The sequence below is a fragment of the Chelmon rostratus genome, chromosome 6 (genome assembly GCF_017976325.1).
Source record: "Chelmon rostratus isolate fCheRos1 chromosome 6, fCheRos1.pri, whole genome shotgun sequence".
NCBI classification, from domain to species: Eukaryota; Metazoa; Chordata; class Actinopteri; order Chaetodontiformes; family Chaetodontidae; genus Chelmon; species Chelmon rostratus.
In genome coordinates, this window is record NC_055663.1 from 29,931,950 (window position 1) to 29,950,027 (window position 18,078).

General features: G+C 46.2%; 1 protein-coding gene across 5 annotated transcripts; it reads right to left on the reverse strand.

The window, feature by feature from the left end:
- Positions 1–1,005: 1,005 nt before the first annotated feature.
- On the reverse strand, positions 1,006–14,443 carry deaf1 (DEAF1 transcription factor). 5 transcript variants are annotated; one of them, XM_041939713.1, is made up of 14 exons: positions 14,013–14,443; positions 12,347–12,444; positions 11,227–11,350; positions 10,468–10,617; positions 9,655–9,794; positions 9,468–9,533; positions 8,711–8,755; positions 7,766–7,898; positions 7,340–7,483; positions 3,339–3,628; positions 3,031–3,111; positions 2,302–2,391; positions 1,907–2,026; positions 1,006–1,745 (listed from the first exon to the last, which is right to left on the reverse strand). In XM_041939713.1, exons 1-13 carry the CDS (start codon positions 14,203–14,205, stop codon positions 1,928–1,930), a joined length of 1,653 nt encoding a protein of 550 aa, XP_041795647.1. In that variant the 5' UTR covers positions 14,206–14,443; the 3' UTR covers positions 1,006–1,745; positions 1,907–1,927. The 5 variants fall into 5 exon arrangements, with proteins under 5 accessions (XP_041795647.1, XP_041795649.1, XP_041795648.1 ...); XM_041939715.1 differs by having other exon boundaries at positions 1,006–2,026; positions 7,775–7,898; XM_041939714.1 differs by having other exon boundaries at positions 1,006–2,026; positions 2,302–2,388.
- Between the last annotated feature and the right edge of the window lie 3,635 nt (positions 14,444–18,078).

The window sequence follows — 18,078 nt, forward strand, 5'->3', positions numbered from 1 at the left end:
CCCCCGTCACTTCCATCACAGCCGGTCTGAACAGGAAGATCCCGACCTGCGAAACCAGTTTCAACGTGCACACGAGCACCTGGACGTAGTTTTCAGAAAACTGTGGAAACATCCTTTAAAGAGGAGCAGCTGAAGCTCCCTCTGTTAGAGTTTCTACATTTACAGGTAAATGTCTGGTCCCGGGGGGGGGGGCCTTCACTGTCAGCGAGCAGCAGCAGACGCCTGAGCGCCGCTGGGACGGAGACACAGCAGAATGAAATGTCATCATGTCTGAGGTCTGACAGATGAGACCACCTGAGAAAACTGAAGTCCGGCTTCAGAAAAACTGAAAACAGAAGCTGAGCCTGAAACAGAAGCCGAGCCTGAAACAGAAGCCGAGCCTGAAACAGAAGCTGAGCCTGAAACAAAAGCTGAGCCTGAAACAGAAGCCGAGCCTGAAACAGAAGCCGAGCCTGAAACAGAAGCTGAGCCTGAAACAGAAGCTGAGTCTGAAACAGAAGCCGAGCCTGAAACAGAAGCCGAGCCTGAAACAGAAGCCGAGTCTGAAACAGAAGCTGAGCCTGAAACAGAAGCCGAGCCTGAAACAGAAGCTGAGTCTGAAACAGAAGCCGAGCCTGAAACAGAAGCTGAGCCTGAAACAGAACAGTTGTCCCTCTGAGGCTCCAGCCTGGAGTTTGTATTTCATTAAGAAATCAGCTTCTTAAATAAACATGTGAGGAGTGACTGAAGACAGAGGGACAGACGTCACTGAAAGACGTCCTGAACTCAGAGTCAGAAGAAAACACAACGTCTGATAACAGAAAACAGAGTTGAGGTAATTTCAAGTTCACTGGAGGAAAAACTTCTTAGATTTGATGAATCTGAGATACTCTACAAGGCCAAAAGTATGTGGACAGTCAGACTTTGCTCTACAGGGCACTGATGTCTCCTCAGGAGATGGAGTCTGGAGTTAAACACAAAAAATACAAGAAAAAAGTAAAACATGTCGGTTCAAAGCATTTAAAGGATAAAACTTTTAATTCTTCAGGTGAGGGGCATTAAACTGAACAGAACTTGTACAAACTGGACTTGAAAAAGTGAATTCTGTCCAGATTTCGGCTCATTTCTAATTAAAGTGGAGTAGAAAGAAACTGGATTGGCCGACAGCATCGATCACAGGACGCCGCTCCACCGCTCCGGTTTCTGGCAGGCTCTCCATGCATCATGCTCGATGTGCACACAAATGGAAAATTTAATTTACTGATTAAATCAGAGCAGTTCCACAAGTTTTAGTTTCCGCCTTTCTGAACTTCAGAGTTTGAATCACAAATAAAAACTAAAAACGTCCTGAAAGATGATCATTTTGAATCTTATGCAGATAAAATCTGATATGAAGATATTTATTTCATTCAGGTAACAAAACGTCTGATTATTCACGTCTGAGCGTCGGCCAGAGGGGGGGTTAACTTCATACAGCGTTCTGTTTTATTGATGTTTGACCTTTACTGGTCCTGGACGGTCTCTGGACGTTTAAATCTGTTTATCAGGACTTTAAACGGCAGCAAAATAATGTTTCATAAAACAGAGAGGTTAACAGTCGCTGCAGGACGATGGGTGTCAACGACAGTCGTCTGCCTCGTTAGTGTCCCGTTGTTGTCATTGGGGGGCTCATGAACTGATGCAGCCTGCTCTGATGAGAGGAAACGTCTTCTGAGACAAACTGACGAGGTCCAGCTGAGGACGACTGAAGGCCCTGAAGGTTACACCTGGACGAATGAGAACATTCGCATTCAGAGAACGCTCTGAGGGGAACCTTTCACAATAAAAGTTCCAGACGGGACATTTGACGCCTTCAGCTCAGACATGTTTAGAAAAATGTCCCCTTTGCCCACATAAGGACTTCCTGTCTGATGAGGTCACTGCTCACGTTTTAATGCAGACTGCGGGCTCATTTCACTTTGTCCATGTCCATGGCTGTGATTTGCTCCTCCTGACCACCCACGCCCCCTGCTGGCTGACAGCAGGTGTGCTGGTGGTCCCTCCAGTCCTGCAGGGAAAAACAGACTGATGTGAGGCTCTGTTGACACACACACTTATAAAACACAGCAGGCTGAGTAAAGACCTGGATCCAAACAGCTAACTCTGCTAACAGCTAATAAATAAAGCTAATTGCTGCCGGTTTGTGGGACAGCTTTCATTATCTGCCTCATCACATTAGTCTCAGGACATGCTTGAATGAGAGATTGCAGCTTTCTTTGTGGAAAAAGACATTGTTAAATTAAAAGAAAAGCCTGACGGTAGGTTTGTTCAGGTGAGTCTTACCTTCCTCTGACAGAAGGTGGAGCAGTAGTTGACCTTGTGACAGCCCGTGCACTCATTCATCGCCACCCGGCCACAGTTCACACACATCTGCTGCAGAACCCAAACAGAGGGACACATTTAAACACGACGCAGGTCTGACAGGAAATCTGTTGTACATGAACATCACCTCTAGGGGGCGGGCTTGCTCACTGCCTGCGTCAGACCTGTTGCACCTACATCTTCAGTCATCCATCATCTCACTAACACCAGGTGGAGCAGATTCACCTCAGAAAGCCCCCGCACAGGCTGACGTGACCTCACACATTTAAATCTACCCTGCGTTACAGACTGGAGGTGTGGAGCTTAAAAGACGTAGGCAGGGAGGGTCTCATCCCGTTGCATTATGGGAAATGTAGGATCCAGTGATCCATACATGCGGGGGACTAACAGTCTGGATATTTTGTGATGAAGCACTGCTTCAAGGTTTGCTATTCATAAAATTTAAGGACATTTCAATATTTTCTTAAGGCATGTGTACTTGTACAGCCGGTCTGCAGTCTGGGACGGACCCTGAAGGGCTGTCTGAGACATGGTTTAAGAGTCAGGTTAGACTTGTTAGGGTCAGGCTATTAGCTGTGATGGTCAAGGTTAGGGTACATGAGTGTCCTCACAAGGGTAGTAGTGAGTGTGTGTGTGTGTGTGTTTGTGTGTTTGAGCGTGTGTGTTTGTGTGTTTGTGTGTGTGTCGTACGTTGATGATGATATCGGTGATCTCAGAGCTCCTCTTGGCCTCCGAGTCCTCCTGCTGCTGAAATGACTGACTGAGACCACACTGAACACACACACACACACACACACACACACACACACACACACAGTGAGTAAAGTATTTTTTATTAGTAGTAGTAGTATTTATTATTTCTGGACTATTTGATGTACGTACTATATTAGTTTCTGGTGAATGCTTCTCATCTGAGACTGTGGAATGTCAGTGTGTGTGAGTGTGTGTGTGTGTGTGTGAGTGTGCGTGTGCGTGCGTGTGCGTGCGTGTGCTCTCACCTCAGTCCTGCCTCCCTGACCTTTGACCCCCGCCGTGTCTCCAGCAGAGTGTTTGGCCTGTTCGATCAGAGTCTTCAGCTGCTGGACGTTGCTCAGCAGCGTGTTGGCCATCTCCTCCAGGTACAGCCAGGTGTTCTTCTGGCCCTCGGTGACCGATGGCCCCACCCCCCCCGCCGGCGCGACCTCCAGCCCGCTCACCAGCCCCGCGGCCGGAGACGCCGCCGCCGCCATCGTCATCTTGGCCTGCACCGGCTGAGGGGCCACGGCCAGCGCCGGCAGCGCCGTCAGCACTGAGAGAGAAGAAGAGCGAGCACAGAGGGAGGAAGAACAGCTGACTCAGCGTGTATTTAAGACGAGACGCTGAGATTAATCACCGTCTAAAACTCCCAACCAACCAGGAAGCATCAGAGACGACCTGAACTGTGTGAACCGACACTAGACTACACTGTTTCACACCAAGAGACGACTGAGGCACAGAGACACACTGTAGGGGACGTCATCAGGGACAAACTGTAGGGGACGTCATCGGGGACACACTGTAGGGGGCGTCATCGGGGACAAACTGTAGGGGACGTCATCGGGGACACACTGTAGGGGACGTCATCAGGGACACACTGTAGGGGACGTCATCGGGGACAAACTGTAGGGGACGTCATCGGGGACACACTGTAGGGGACGTCATCAGGGACACACTGTAGGGGACGTCATCGGGGACAAACTGTAGGGGACGTCATCGGGGACACATCTGGTGATCAAGATCTGTTCGGCTATCAGTGATTATTCTATTCATCATTTTGTCTGTTAAATAGAAATAGTAAAAAATGTCCATCCATGTTTCCCTGAGTTGACGTGATGTCTTCAGTTAGACTGTCCAAAACCCCCTCACACCAGAGACGGGCTGGACGTCATGATGGATTCAGTGCCTCCCTGCTGGGGCCTTACAGCTACATCTCATTGGTTCGTGTGTATTTGTATCATTTGGTCGAATCTCTTTGTTGAACAATGCAAACGTCCGACCACAGCTGACCACGATGTGGACTCGGACCGAGCAGATCCAGGTCACCGTGTCTGTGCGTCCTCCATACATTCACTCCTGACCTACATACACAACAAACCCCCCCGGCGGTGGAGTCACCGACGGCTCGGAGCCCCGCCGAGAACAGACGAGTCCAGAAATAACAGCTCATCCATCTCTGTGATGTCACGCGTCCTGGGGAAAAGGTGTGTGTGTTCTCACAGGTAACAAGAAGCTGCTGACCTCGTCTGTTCAGAGAATATTCATGTTTACTTTCCTAGAACGAAGCTGACGGTTAATTCTGTGGACATGTTGGACTTAACGCCCTGGGTTTGTCTCTTAGGCTGTTCTACCTTACAGCAGGGGTCTGTGGGAGGTGAATCGTCCTACACAGATACAGGGGGAGGACTTTTTCTGGTAAAAATTAAAATAATTGACTCATCGTTAACTTTAATCAGTCAAAAACAGCAGAGGAATGCACAGAACATGTCAGACATGATTTAAGTCTGTGTGTTAATAATCCAGAGATTATTTACTTAGTTACACCCCCATTATTAAGATTTCTTAAACTAGTTTCCACTGTGGCTGTGAAATAACCTGACGATAAGTGTTACTCAGTCAGCAGGTGAGTCTGTGCGTCTGTCTTCACGTCTCCAGAGTCGTTCTGTCTTTCCTGGATATTAATGCAGCTGTTCATGAACCTACGCTGGTCTGGTCTGCTGCCCCCTACTGTCTCCCTGCTGTACTGTAAAGGAATCAGATCAACAGCTGCATCTTCATCTTCAAATCAGTTCGTCCTCCTCGTTCAGCTCCACCTTCACACCCCCCCTGACAAGACAAACGATCACTCGAGTGATTTTAAATCTGAGTCATCAGTTTCACACCGACATGTTTCAGCCAGATTAATCACTGAATTCACACACACACACACACACACACATACACACAGACACACACACACACACACAGACACACACACACACACACACAGACACACACACACACACACAGACACACACACATACACACACACACACACACAGACACACACACACACACACACACACATACAGACACACACACCCACATACAGACACACACACAGACACACACACACACACCCACATACAGACACACACACACAGACACACACACACACACACAGACACACACACACACACACACATACAGACACACACACCCACATACAGACACACACACACAGACACACCCACATACAGACACACACACACACACACACACATACACACACACACACACACACAGACACACACACACACACACACACACACACACATACAGACACACACACACACACACAGACACACACACACACACATACAGACACACACACACACACACACACATAGACACACAGACACAGACACACACACCCACACACACACATAGACACACAGACACAGACACACACACACATAGACACACAGACACAGACACACACACACACACACACACACAGACAGACACACACACACACACATACACACACACACACACACACACACAGACACACAGACACACACATACACACACACACACATACACACACACACACACACACACACACACACATATAGACACACAGACACACACCCACACACACACATACATACACACACACACACACACACACACACACACACACACAGACACACAGACACACAGACACACACATACACACACACACACACACACACACACACACACACATAGACACACAGACACACACACATACAGACACACACACACACAGACACACACACACACACATACACACACACACACACACAGACACACACACACACACACACACACACACACACAGACACACACATACACACACACACACACACACACACATATAGACACACAGACACACACACCCACACACACACATACAGACACACACACACACACATAGACACACAGACACACACACATACAGACACACACACATACAGACACACACACAGACACACACACACACACACATACAGACACACACACACACACACACACACATACACACACACACACACACACAGACACACACACACACACACACACACACACGCCCAGGGTGCTTCATTAACCTCAGGGTGAAGGACAAGGAGACAGTACTGACAGCTGGATCGCTGCTGTGTGTGTGTGTGTCTGTATATGTGTGTTGCTTAGCAGTCAGATAAATCTCTATGCCGACCAATCAGAATAGTCCCATCGATGGTTAAAGGTCCCATCTGAACGGTTTCTCAGATTTAAATTGCAGATTTTGTCATATTTCTGACAGTCTGAGTTCTGGATGAACCACCTTCAGTTCTCGTGTTTGTCAGCTGATCACAGCAGGAGAAACGCAGACGTAGCCGTTCAGTGTTAGCGCCTGTATTAAGAGAGGCAGTGAGGAGGTGAGGAAGACCTCTGATTGGTCCTTTAAAGAGGGGTTTGGATCAGACAGGTAAATCAGTCACACAGCGCTCCTGAGAGCTCATTACAGCAGCACATCAGCCAATCAGAGAGAGGCTATGGTGCTTCCCTGACGTCCCATAGGAAGGCGGACAGGCTGCAGGTCAGCGTCCCTGCAGGGGATTGTGGTTAAACCGCTCCACAGATCATTAACGAAGAGAATAATTAACATCCTGAACGTGTTCATAGGACACAGAAACCAAACACGGACACAGCTGCATGTGGATTTCATTTCCAGTGAAGTTGTATTGTTATATGAACGTCCCGCTCAGGACACGTCTGGGTCCACGCACTGTTTCTGTCTGAACTCTGACAGACCTCAGTTAATCTGAACATTCCTAATTAACTAATTATCCTGACGGTAAAAACAACCACTGATTAAAAAGGTTTGATGACCTGAGCCGCTTCACAGTCACTCCTCAGATACACACAAACGTGCTGCAGATGATGGACAGACGGACAGGAGGACAGTGATGGACGGTACCTGCTGTGCTGGCGAACACCTCGCTCTGTGCTGAGCCTTCCGAGATGATGGCGGCGGCGGCGGCGGCAGTGGCGTCGCCCGTTGGAGTCCGGTCGAAGGTCAAGGTGCCGGAGGTGGTGAACTGTCCTGACGGAGACACAGTGACTGTTGGTGGAGGACAGACGTGTCAGTCAGACACGTTTAAAGACAGACACCAGAGATTTGATGGAAACTCCAGGACTTTCAATAACATTCAATGACTGCTCATGTCTTATGGAGAGACAGTTACTGATGGTCAGTATTTCATTAATTAAATGATTTCATGTTGAATTCAGAGGCTGAGGGGTCAAAGGTCGAGAAAACCCTGGAAAAGAAACAGATTTAACAAACGATCTGTTCACTCCTTCCGCTCCGCTCTCCTCCAATCACACATCAGACTGAGGTCACCTGACGTACACGTGGTCCCCGGGGCCAGCGTGATGTTTTTGGTGGCGGGAAGTTCCTTTTTGGGGGTGGTGGCCCGAGGCTCGTTGTCCTTCTTTCGTCTCTTGTACGGGACGAAGAGGCGGACCGGACCGGTCTGAAGCGAGCGGGGAGGAGACGGAGGGACAGACGAAGTCAACAGATGCTTTGAATCAGAGAAGATGAGATGAAACACAGAGAGTCAACCAGACAACGGGTGGAGTTCAACACTTCACACTGTGCCAGTTTGGGTTTTCGGTGTCTTGGACAAGGACACATGGACAGGAGGCGCGAAGGATCAAACTACCAACCCTGTAATCAATGACCCGTCACTATGGCGACCACTTTCATTTCAGACTTGAACCTGCGTTTAAATGAGCGAAGGCTCAAATCCAAGCTCTCGTTAAACGAGCTCAGCTGGCCGTGTCTTTAAAAGACCGATGTCTCCGATCTACTGACGTCCCCTCGTCCCCTGTGAGGCAGACCGTCCCTCTCCTCACCAACACAGGCGGTGTTAAGCTAGCACGCCGTGCTGCACAGATAATTAAGACACAAACCGCGTGAGGACAGAAAATAAGATGGAGAGTCTTATCGTTAGTCCGCGGTCTGCCGGTCGCTGAGGCTGCTGGGACATGTAGTTCAGGATTGGGCTCTGCGGGTTGTCTCTGAGCTTTAATCAACAGGATTTATTTTATTTATGTGGCTTCACAAATACAGAAGCAGCCCTGCTTTCATTATCAGCACTGCTACTGCACACCAGGTGATGAACCGAAACACAGACCACAGGTTAAAGAAGGTGGAGATGATGATGAAGAGGTCACAGGTTAAAGAAGGTGGAGATGATGATGAAGAGGTCACAGGTTAAAGAAGGTGGAGATGATGATGAAGAGGTCACAGGTTAAAGAAGGTGGAGATGATGAGGTCATTTACCATACTGATGTTTTCTGCTACCAGAGCGTCTGTCTCCTTGGGACACTGGAGAGAGAAGACGAGAACATGACAAACACAAACTACGGTTAATGCGGCGCTTCTGTCTAACCGCTGTCCAATCATTTGATCAAAGAATCAATAATCAATGACGGCAAACACGTCCTTTATTTTCCAAAGTGTTCCTCCGCGGTTTCTTCAGTCTGACATCACAATCAGCTTCAGCTATCACAGAAACGGGAAGCAGCCGCCAGCTTTGACTGACAGCTAATAACCCAATCAGAGCCTCACACCCACCCCATCATCGAGACAGAAGCTTCATTCAGGGTTCTTCCTCCCTCCCAACAGCACAGAATGAAGACAAAAATGGCCAGAGTGCCCCCCCCTGAGCTTTCCCATTATGATCTATGACTGAGCAATAAGACAAAGTAAGATGCACCACCAGTTTCAGAGGCAATAATGACAGATCATTAGCATTATTATCTAATTACCTCGTTTAGAACGGCACAGCTTCAGACAGTGACAGTTAAATGACATCTGTCAGTCATCAGATATCATCTGTCACTCAGATCAGAGACAGCCAATCACAGGAGACTGTCCACATGCCCCCAAAAGCCACCTAAATGATCCCAAACCAGCCAAAACAGCAGCTTCACCCTCCAAATCAAATAATTAACAAGGTGGAAACACACTGAGCAGAGACTGTAGCCCAGATCAGGAAGGACCAGGACCAAGACCAGGACCAGTCCGGCTGACTCACCCCTGTGAGGTCATCACAGCAGGCCGCACACGTACAGGAAGCAGCGTGGGGGTTCAGGATACGCTCCTATGCAAACACACACACACAGAAATGAGTTGATCTACATGCAAACTGAAAAAGCTCTCTGTATAGCGTACTACGTGCAGTACTGCAGTAGTACAGTGTAGTACTGCAGAAGCTCTGGAACCTGTATGAGGCACAGCAGAGGTCTGCCGGCGTATCTGATGCTCCTCTTCCAGTCTTTGCTGCTCGCTCTTCCCGCCAGTCCCTCGAACTCGGTGGGCGTGAACCACTGCTGGTTGTGTCTGATACAGCGACCTTTCCCTCCTGAAGACAGCACAGCTCAGCGTCAGGGGGGGGGCGACAATAAACAGAGCGACACCGACGCCCCCTGATGGAACCACCAGAACTGAACGTGAACGAGTCTGCCATAAAAAATCTGGATCTCTGATAAAACATCATCTGTTAGTTGGTGACTAATGTGTCAGTTTGTTCTCTGTGCTGAGATTCTGACGACCCCCCCCCCCGACTCACAGGCTTGTCCCTGTTATTGATTAGAGCGAGCGGTGATTGTTAATGATAATGATGTCACTATCGTACATGAACACACATTATTACACACATTTCATTGTTGTGTTCTTCATCAGTAGTTTTGAAATGCAGATGTTATGAAAAGAGTGATGTATATTAACACACTGTGGGGGCCTAAAGCAACTCTTATACAGTGCAGACATTTTATTTTGAAAACCACAGGAGCTCTACGTTTGAATCTGTGTCCATCACAATGTGTTAAATCAGACAAGAACTGCAGTGGAGGGGAACTGTCATCGACAGGTCATCACTGGCTCAGCCTGAGGTGAAACCTGAAAACTAACCTGACCAGGACCAGGCTGGTCTGGGGGGTTATTCCCTGGTAACTTCAGTCAGACTGTAAACCTTCATGAAACAGAGAATAAGTCTGGTTGTGTGGAACAGCTCTCAGCACAGGTGTGTTGATCACCTGATCCCAGTCGGTTCTTGTAGAGGACCCCGCTAGTGTTTCTGCAGCGGATAGGCAGTTCGTTGTTGTAGACCGAGGGGTCCCAGTTGTACTTTGAACAGGAGTCTTTGTCCTGGGGTGGAGTCAGCGGGGTGGGTGGAGTCTGTGGGCCTGAGGGACACGGAGGTGGTCAAATCAAACGGACACAGATCAGCATGAGAGAGTGATGGATTCGCTGTTAGTTGAAGCTGTTCTTAAAGTACCTGTGCCCTGTTCTTCAAACTCAGGCTAGCATTATGCTATCACGCTAAAATAACACAGCTCATCCTCATCCACCTAAATCTCTGAAAGGATGGATTTGTTCATCCTGGATGAAGTTATCTGGAATAACAGTGTGCTCTTATTTTGAAATAAAGTCAAAATGAGGAGAGAGTTGGGACCACGAACAGGATTCACAGGATGGACAGAGTGCTGGTCGTGTGTGCTCCCAGCATGCAATGGGGTAATAGATTGATGGATGTGTCTCATTTATGTGTGTTCCTGTATTGTTACGGGTCCCATTTTGTTCTACATTGTGCTAAACTATGAAACAGTTCCAGATGGATTTTAAACCAAGTACAAGAACCACTTAGTCCCGACTCAAGTCAAATCGTCAGCGCTCTAATCTGGATGTACGAAGAACGGGGTCCTGGGTCAATACGGACATCCTGGGGACAGACAGCAGGACTATCTCGTTACTGTAAGATGCGCACACACACACACACACACACACACAGGTACCTGATGCGATGGAGGCAGACTTGAGGCCGGCAGCCTCCACAATGCTGCCGTCAGTGTGAACCACAATCAAAGTGGCCTTCTGGGTACTGAGACCTTCTCCCAGCTGGAGGGTTGTCCTCCCGCTCTGACACAAACACACACACAAACACACGCGCGCACACACACACACACACACACACACACACACACAATGTAGTGTATACAGTATATGAGCCTTAGAAGCACAGAGAGCAGCATAATCCAGGTTGCGGTGAGCCATTTAGGTTTTTTGGGAGGCCCTTTAAGAAGTTTAATGCCTTTTGTGAGATGTTAGCATGACTGTTCTCCCCCCCAGCATGATCAAGGAGTGACATTAAATTGGAAGGAAAAAGTTGTAAGTCCTCTAAACCAGCTGTGTACAGACGAGCAGCTGCAGCACTTGGGAGCATGAAATCTGCACAAGAATGACTAATTTGAGGGCATAAATGACTAATTGCTCGTAGAAAATACGAATGGTAATGAATGTGCAGAGGCCTTTACATCTGAACCCCCGTCAGTGAGCTGCTGTGGCTTACCGTCTGATGTAAGGAGAATCAGAGGCAGGTTATTTGTTTTACCAGCAGAGGGCAGCGTGCACTGTGTGTATCACAGCTACGAGAAATGAAAGTATTTCGAGCAGTGTGACAGAAACTTTATTAATGTACTGATGAGTACTTCATGCTCATGTTTCTCTCACTCACACTTTCTATATTTAAAACATTCACATTCACTCAAGTAGTTATTTCAGTTTCTTACTCTCATGGTGCCTTCAAACACATCTGTTTTTAAATGTTTTTACTGACATTACAGGTAAAGTGTCCAGAGTGAACAAACGCTGGGAGAAAGAACAACTGTCTAACTCTACTTCCTGTTTCATGACAGCTGGTTGTTCCTGCTGTCTGCAGGTCTGATCACTCTGCTGATCAGAGTGCTACACACTGATGATAATAAAGATGAGAAGCATCAGATAAATAAGGTCTGGGATGAAACAGTGAAGCTGTCCTTTTGACCTGATCAATACTCTTTCAACATGATCTGATCTGACAGCACAGACTGTACACAGGGAGATATACTGAGCGTGTGCAGTAACGTGTTGATCTACCAGCATGTGTTCGGGGAGACTTCCTGATGTGGCAACCGTTCTGGTAAAGACGTTGTCCTCTGCAGCGTGGACATCTGCCACTGTCACAGCCGTCACCTCTGATCAAAAACAAGACATTGAAATGTTTTATCACCACATACATGTTCAGAACTTCAGCTCTGGAACAGCTGCATCACATTACTCCAGTAATGAATCACAGCCAGACTGGAGTGTTATGCTGACAGCATGGAGTGCTGCACAGGACAATATGGGAAAGACCATTTCAATTAACCATAATATGTTCTCTAGTAAGTTTAAGTTAAAATCATTCTAGCTGATGTCCCTCTCAGTGGAGTGCATGGTCAATATTTCAGACATCAGTGTGGGAGGGGGAGAAATCCAATGCAGAATTTAACACTGATTTCCAAAAATATTAATATAACTCTATTATTAATGCTGAAACTGTGTAAATTATAATTTTTTATAGCTGTTTGGCAACCAGTCATCCAGCCTGAACACTTGTCACAGCTTGGCCAGCTGAAGATGTGACACGAACTTACCCTCACCAAACTGGATTCAACAACTGACATTTTAATGCTTAAGCACGGAGGTCTACGCATAACGATAACCAATTTATTATTTTTTGACTCAGAATTGTTTTTAGGCAATTGCTCTTCAGTTCGGCAGATATTATTTAAGTAAATATCTTATTTAAGCGACATATAGACTTGACATATGGTTATTTTCGAGCCTGTCAACTCTCGTTATCCATCCGTTAACACACTGTGGTGGGCGGTGGGCTAGCGTTGGACTCTGACTCTAAAAGTTAGATTTTCTTCGGGTTCAGGAGTTGCTCATTGATGTGTCACTGCCGAATTTCGGACCACATGCTAACTTAGCAAATGCAGCATGAGCCCTGTGAATATATATGTGGTAAATACTATAGTTAGGCTAAAATCTTTAAATTGCAGAATAATTAAAAGGGGTTTGGCAACCAGTCATCCAGCCTGAACACTTGTCACAGCTTGGCCAGCTGAAGATGTGACACGAACTTACCCTCACCAAACTGGATTCAACAACTGACATTTTAATGCTTAAGCACGGAGGTCTACGCATAACGATAACCAATTTATTATTTTTTGACTCAGAATTGTTTTTAGGCAATTGCTCTTCAGTTCGGCAGATATTATTTAAGTAAATATCTTATTTAAGCGACATATAGACTTGACATATGGTTATTTTCGAGCCTGTCAACTCTCGTTATCCATCCGTTAACACACTGTGGTGGGCGGTGGGCTAGCGTTGGACTCTGACTCTAAAAGTTAGATTTTCTTCGGGTTCAGGAGTTGCTCATTGATGTGTCACTGCCGAATTTCGGACCACATGCTAACTTAGCAAATGCAGCATGAGCCCTGTGAATATATATGTGGTAAATACTATAGTTAGGCTAAAATCTTTAAATTGCAGAATAATTAAAAGGGGTTTGGCAACGGGCACATTGTTGCATGTACCACAAATGCACAAACCTTCGATGGTTGTTGGACTTAATGAAGAGCTGCGCTGTTTCATGTGACTTCGTGTGTGTCCGGCCGGTTTAAACACGAGTGAAGCTAACATTATTATCACAGCTGTGTGTTTCTGCCACCCCGCTCAGCAGCGGCCTGCTGGTAGCTGAAGCCCGCCTTGCCTGCGAACGCCGCCTCGGCCTCGTCTGGGTTCGGCAAGGACTCGGCTCCCATGTCGATGTTTCCCGGTTCGGCCATCACGGCCATCGTGGTGACTTCGGCCTCCGACTCGGTATCCGAGCCCTCCACCGGCGGTATGCCGATGGGCGGTTCATCCAGCCCGAGTGCCTTCGTGGCCGAGTCCGCCTCGTCCATTCTTCCGCCGAACGACAAGAGCCGAATGTGAACGAGCAGCCGTGGCGCAGAGCGGGATCCGAACGCTGCCGAGCCCCGTACGAGCCAGATAAGAACGGCAAATAGGGAACCTGTGAACGATAATGGCTAAAAATCAACAGTGTTTTCTACAGAATTACCACTAATGCATTGGGCGGACTAATCCGGAGAGAGGCCGGTCGGCCTGCTGTTTGTTTTTCATAAAGTCTCAGGAAAGCGATGCTTCCGCCGGAGACTCCCGACAGAACACGAGCGTATCCGAAGCGACACACTGTGGCCAAAACACACAAGTGTGAAAGCAAAGAACGACACAGGAAGTCCTGTACACATTGAGTTTTATGGAAGAATGTCCTCAAAAAAGAACAAAGTGAGAAATATTTTGCACACACGACTTACTGATTATTAAGATAAAAGGAAAACATTTCAGTAATAGAGGCCCTTGGTTCCTTTTTCAAAGGTGACTGGCTAGAACCAATTTTGGAGGCTATCAAAGATCGCGACCCCGGTGCTGTGCTTCCTCATTCAAATGCTGATGCAGAGAGGGTATTTTCAATGGTCTGAACAAAACCTCTACCTGAAAGGGCTTGTCTCTGAACGGGACATTGGCCTCCGTCATGACTCTCCTCTGTCACACACACATATTCTTTATTCTGTACAGGAAACTGAGTAAACACTTTGTATTTGGTTGAATTGTCAGTGCCTTGTCATCCTTTGTAACATTACATAACATCATATAATAAAATCCTACATTTTAATGAAAGACCCCCCGTCAGGGTGGGGGGATGGTGGGGTCTTTTGCAGGGGGGTGTCACTCTTGCCTGCATTCAAAACTTGAGAGCCCTGCATTATGTAGCCGATAAAGTCTTTTTCCCTCTCATTTTCTTCGAAACAGATAAAAATGTCTTTCTTTTATGTGGATTGTTTGTTCAGTTTTCCGGTTGATGTAAATTTGAACATCTGTCCTCGTTCTCGTGTACACACAGAGATAAAACAGATGGCAAACTGTTTCTTCCTCAGTTCCACAGAAAGCACAAGAATACTGGATATCAGTCTGAAATCTCTCTCAGGTTTTCTTCACTGGATATATTTTAGACATTATTTTATACGAGACCTCCTGAGCTTTATTGTATTGTTGTTGCTGAGGGCACAGTTACAGTCAGCACGAGGCTCCTGATCAATGTGTTCCAACATTTATTCTTAGTAATGTCATTAACAGCCAGAAACAGACCCCCGCTCAGTGGATCTGCCATGGAGGCCTCAGTGGTCGATCCTCTGATCAGCTGCGGCATCAAAGACCACCGCATATTCCTTTGGGGTGATCGGAAACTTGAATTTATGGAGGAATTCACCGAAACTGTCCCTCAGCATTCACGAGCTGTTTGACTAATACAAAACCATTCAAGCCGATCTTTATAGAACAATGATTTATTTTCATACTGAATATTCTTGTTACTCCAGATGTAGGACGTAGTTGGAGAGAAGTTCTGCTTGAAAACCATTTTTCAGGCCGGCAGCGCTTGTTTATGAAGATTTGCCAGTTTAGCAGGCAGTTTGTCAATCTTCTAATCAGACTTTAACAGGAGCTTTAGACCAACTGAGTTCAATGTTTAGGGAAAGTGTTCCATATATTGTCTTTTTCTTGGATCACATTAGTTAACCATTTTACTTTGAAAGTATTGCTGAGTGTTTGAAAAGTTAGCGCCTCAGCAGCACCATCCCTTCTTATGTTACACAGAATCTCTGACATCTGTTCTTCCACAGAAAACTCAATAAAGTTTGGTCTGATTTTTTTATATTGCAGCAGGCATTGCAAGCGATGAGGACACATACAGCTGGAGATATCCCCTCTGCTTTAGAGAGTCAACTCTGCCGTTCAGTGAGAGCTCTCTCATCAGCCACAGACTGAACTTCTTCATTATTTGCTCCACTATCGGGTCAAAGTTTCAGTTACTGCCAAGTTTTTCATTTTTATTGACGACACCTGAGCATGTGACTGTATTCTTCACAGGGATACCATTCCCTTCAGACTGATGGCGCTCCTTTAGTGGTGATAACGTGGATTTGTTCAGATTCATTTTTAAACCCGACACAACAGAGAACTCCTCGGTGCAGTTAACAGCTTTGATCACCTTGGACCTATTAGATAAAAAAACAGTGATACCACTGTTCATCGGCCCGTTGGGCTAATTTAAATTCTCTCCCTAAGGCTGTTATACCTTGAAATGAACCCTTTTTGATCTGCACAGCCATAATTTGAGCTACAAGAAGGAACAAAGAAGGACTCAAGGGGCATCCTTGTTTTATAATGTAGGAGTCGTCCTGTGTTTTTCCTGTGGCTTCTTCCAAAACTAAGCAAAATGATCAACTTTCATGCACATCATATCGTAAACATCGATCTATGTGGGTCTTGCGTACCAAAACAACAAGTTCTGTGAACACAGTCAGCAGTCTGAGTGAACTTCATCGTTTCCCCTGGACAGTGTTATCTCCATTAACTGGGGACATGAGAGGATTGTAGATCGTAGTATTTGCAGCTGTGCAGTGCAGAACCTGTGAGGCTGCTGTCATCTGTTTGCGCCATCATATCAGTCAGTAAAAGTGAATGAACACTGCCATCATGTGGAGGCTTTCCAAATAACAACCTGAAAGCAGCATGCTGTTTTATTTTACAACTACATGAGAACATTAGAAAAAAGTGGAGCATTTATTGTGATTGTTTGATTTTGGTTAATTGAACCTACAAAGTTTAGAAGTAAAGCAGACTGAATGGACATGCTGAAACAGACGTGTGTGAACCTGTAGGCTATTTGGTTTTGAAGAGTGTTTTATATGGAGAATACAGTATGACAATGCATACATGAACATATTGACAACAACATAAGAAACAAAGAAGCTTTGTTTTGCATATGAGGAATAAATTCTGCTGAGCGAAGCTAAACGAACAGAAGTTGATTTTTTGAACATTTCAGTCCTGAACCGAGCCGACACAAAGTGACACGAGGTTCTCCTGGTGTGTCTGGAAACTCTGGCTGTCTGTAGGTGTTTTAATCACTGCACACTTGTGAGCTGCAATGATAACACATCTCTGCGTTAATGTCCTTGTTCTGTTTTTTTCTTCATACTAATATGGACCTATGAGTCTGAAATAAAGTTGAATTGAATTTCAAAAATCTGGTGATGTCATGACGCCAAAAGAATCAGAACAGGTGAATGAATCTTCATTCAATTAAAAACATGCTCTTCCTCAAAATTGAGTGCAGGAACATTTTCACCATACATCCTGATTTCCCTAAATTTGTTCTGTTCACATATTTGTCTTAAAAAAAGTCCAAAGTGCTGTTTAAATGTTCTGTTTCCTTTGCTTTTGCTCTCAGGTGCTCACTGTGAACCAGACACTTAGTGGAATGATGCACAGTGACACTGACAAACCTGTGATGTAGATTTATAGACACTGAAACTGCTGTTTGAAACTCTGAAATCTTTATCTTAACATGTTTCTTATTTATAGTTATTGGAGCTCTAGAAGGTTCATGAACTTGTTGATGCATTTATTTCATTTTTATTTTCATTTTATATATCCATAAAGAAGAGGCCCCGGGGAAGACCCAGGACACGCTGGAGGGACGCATGGCTGGCCTGGGGGCGCCTCTGGAGGAGGTGTCTGGGGAGAGGCGACCCGGATAAAAAAAATGGATGGATGGATATATATATATAAGAGAGGGTTTTTTTTCTTTCTAAAACCAGTCAACCTTTGGGGACTACTGAGAGCACCCAACTGCTGCCTGGCTTTGAAGAAAGATGGCGAACCGGAGCACCCGGAGAAAACCTCACCACCAGGCAGGTAACACACAAACT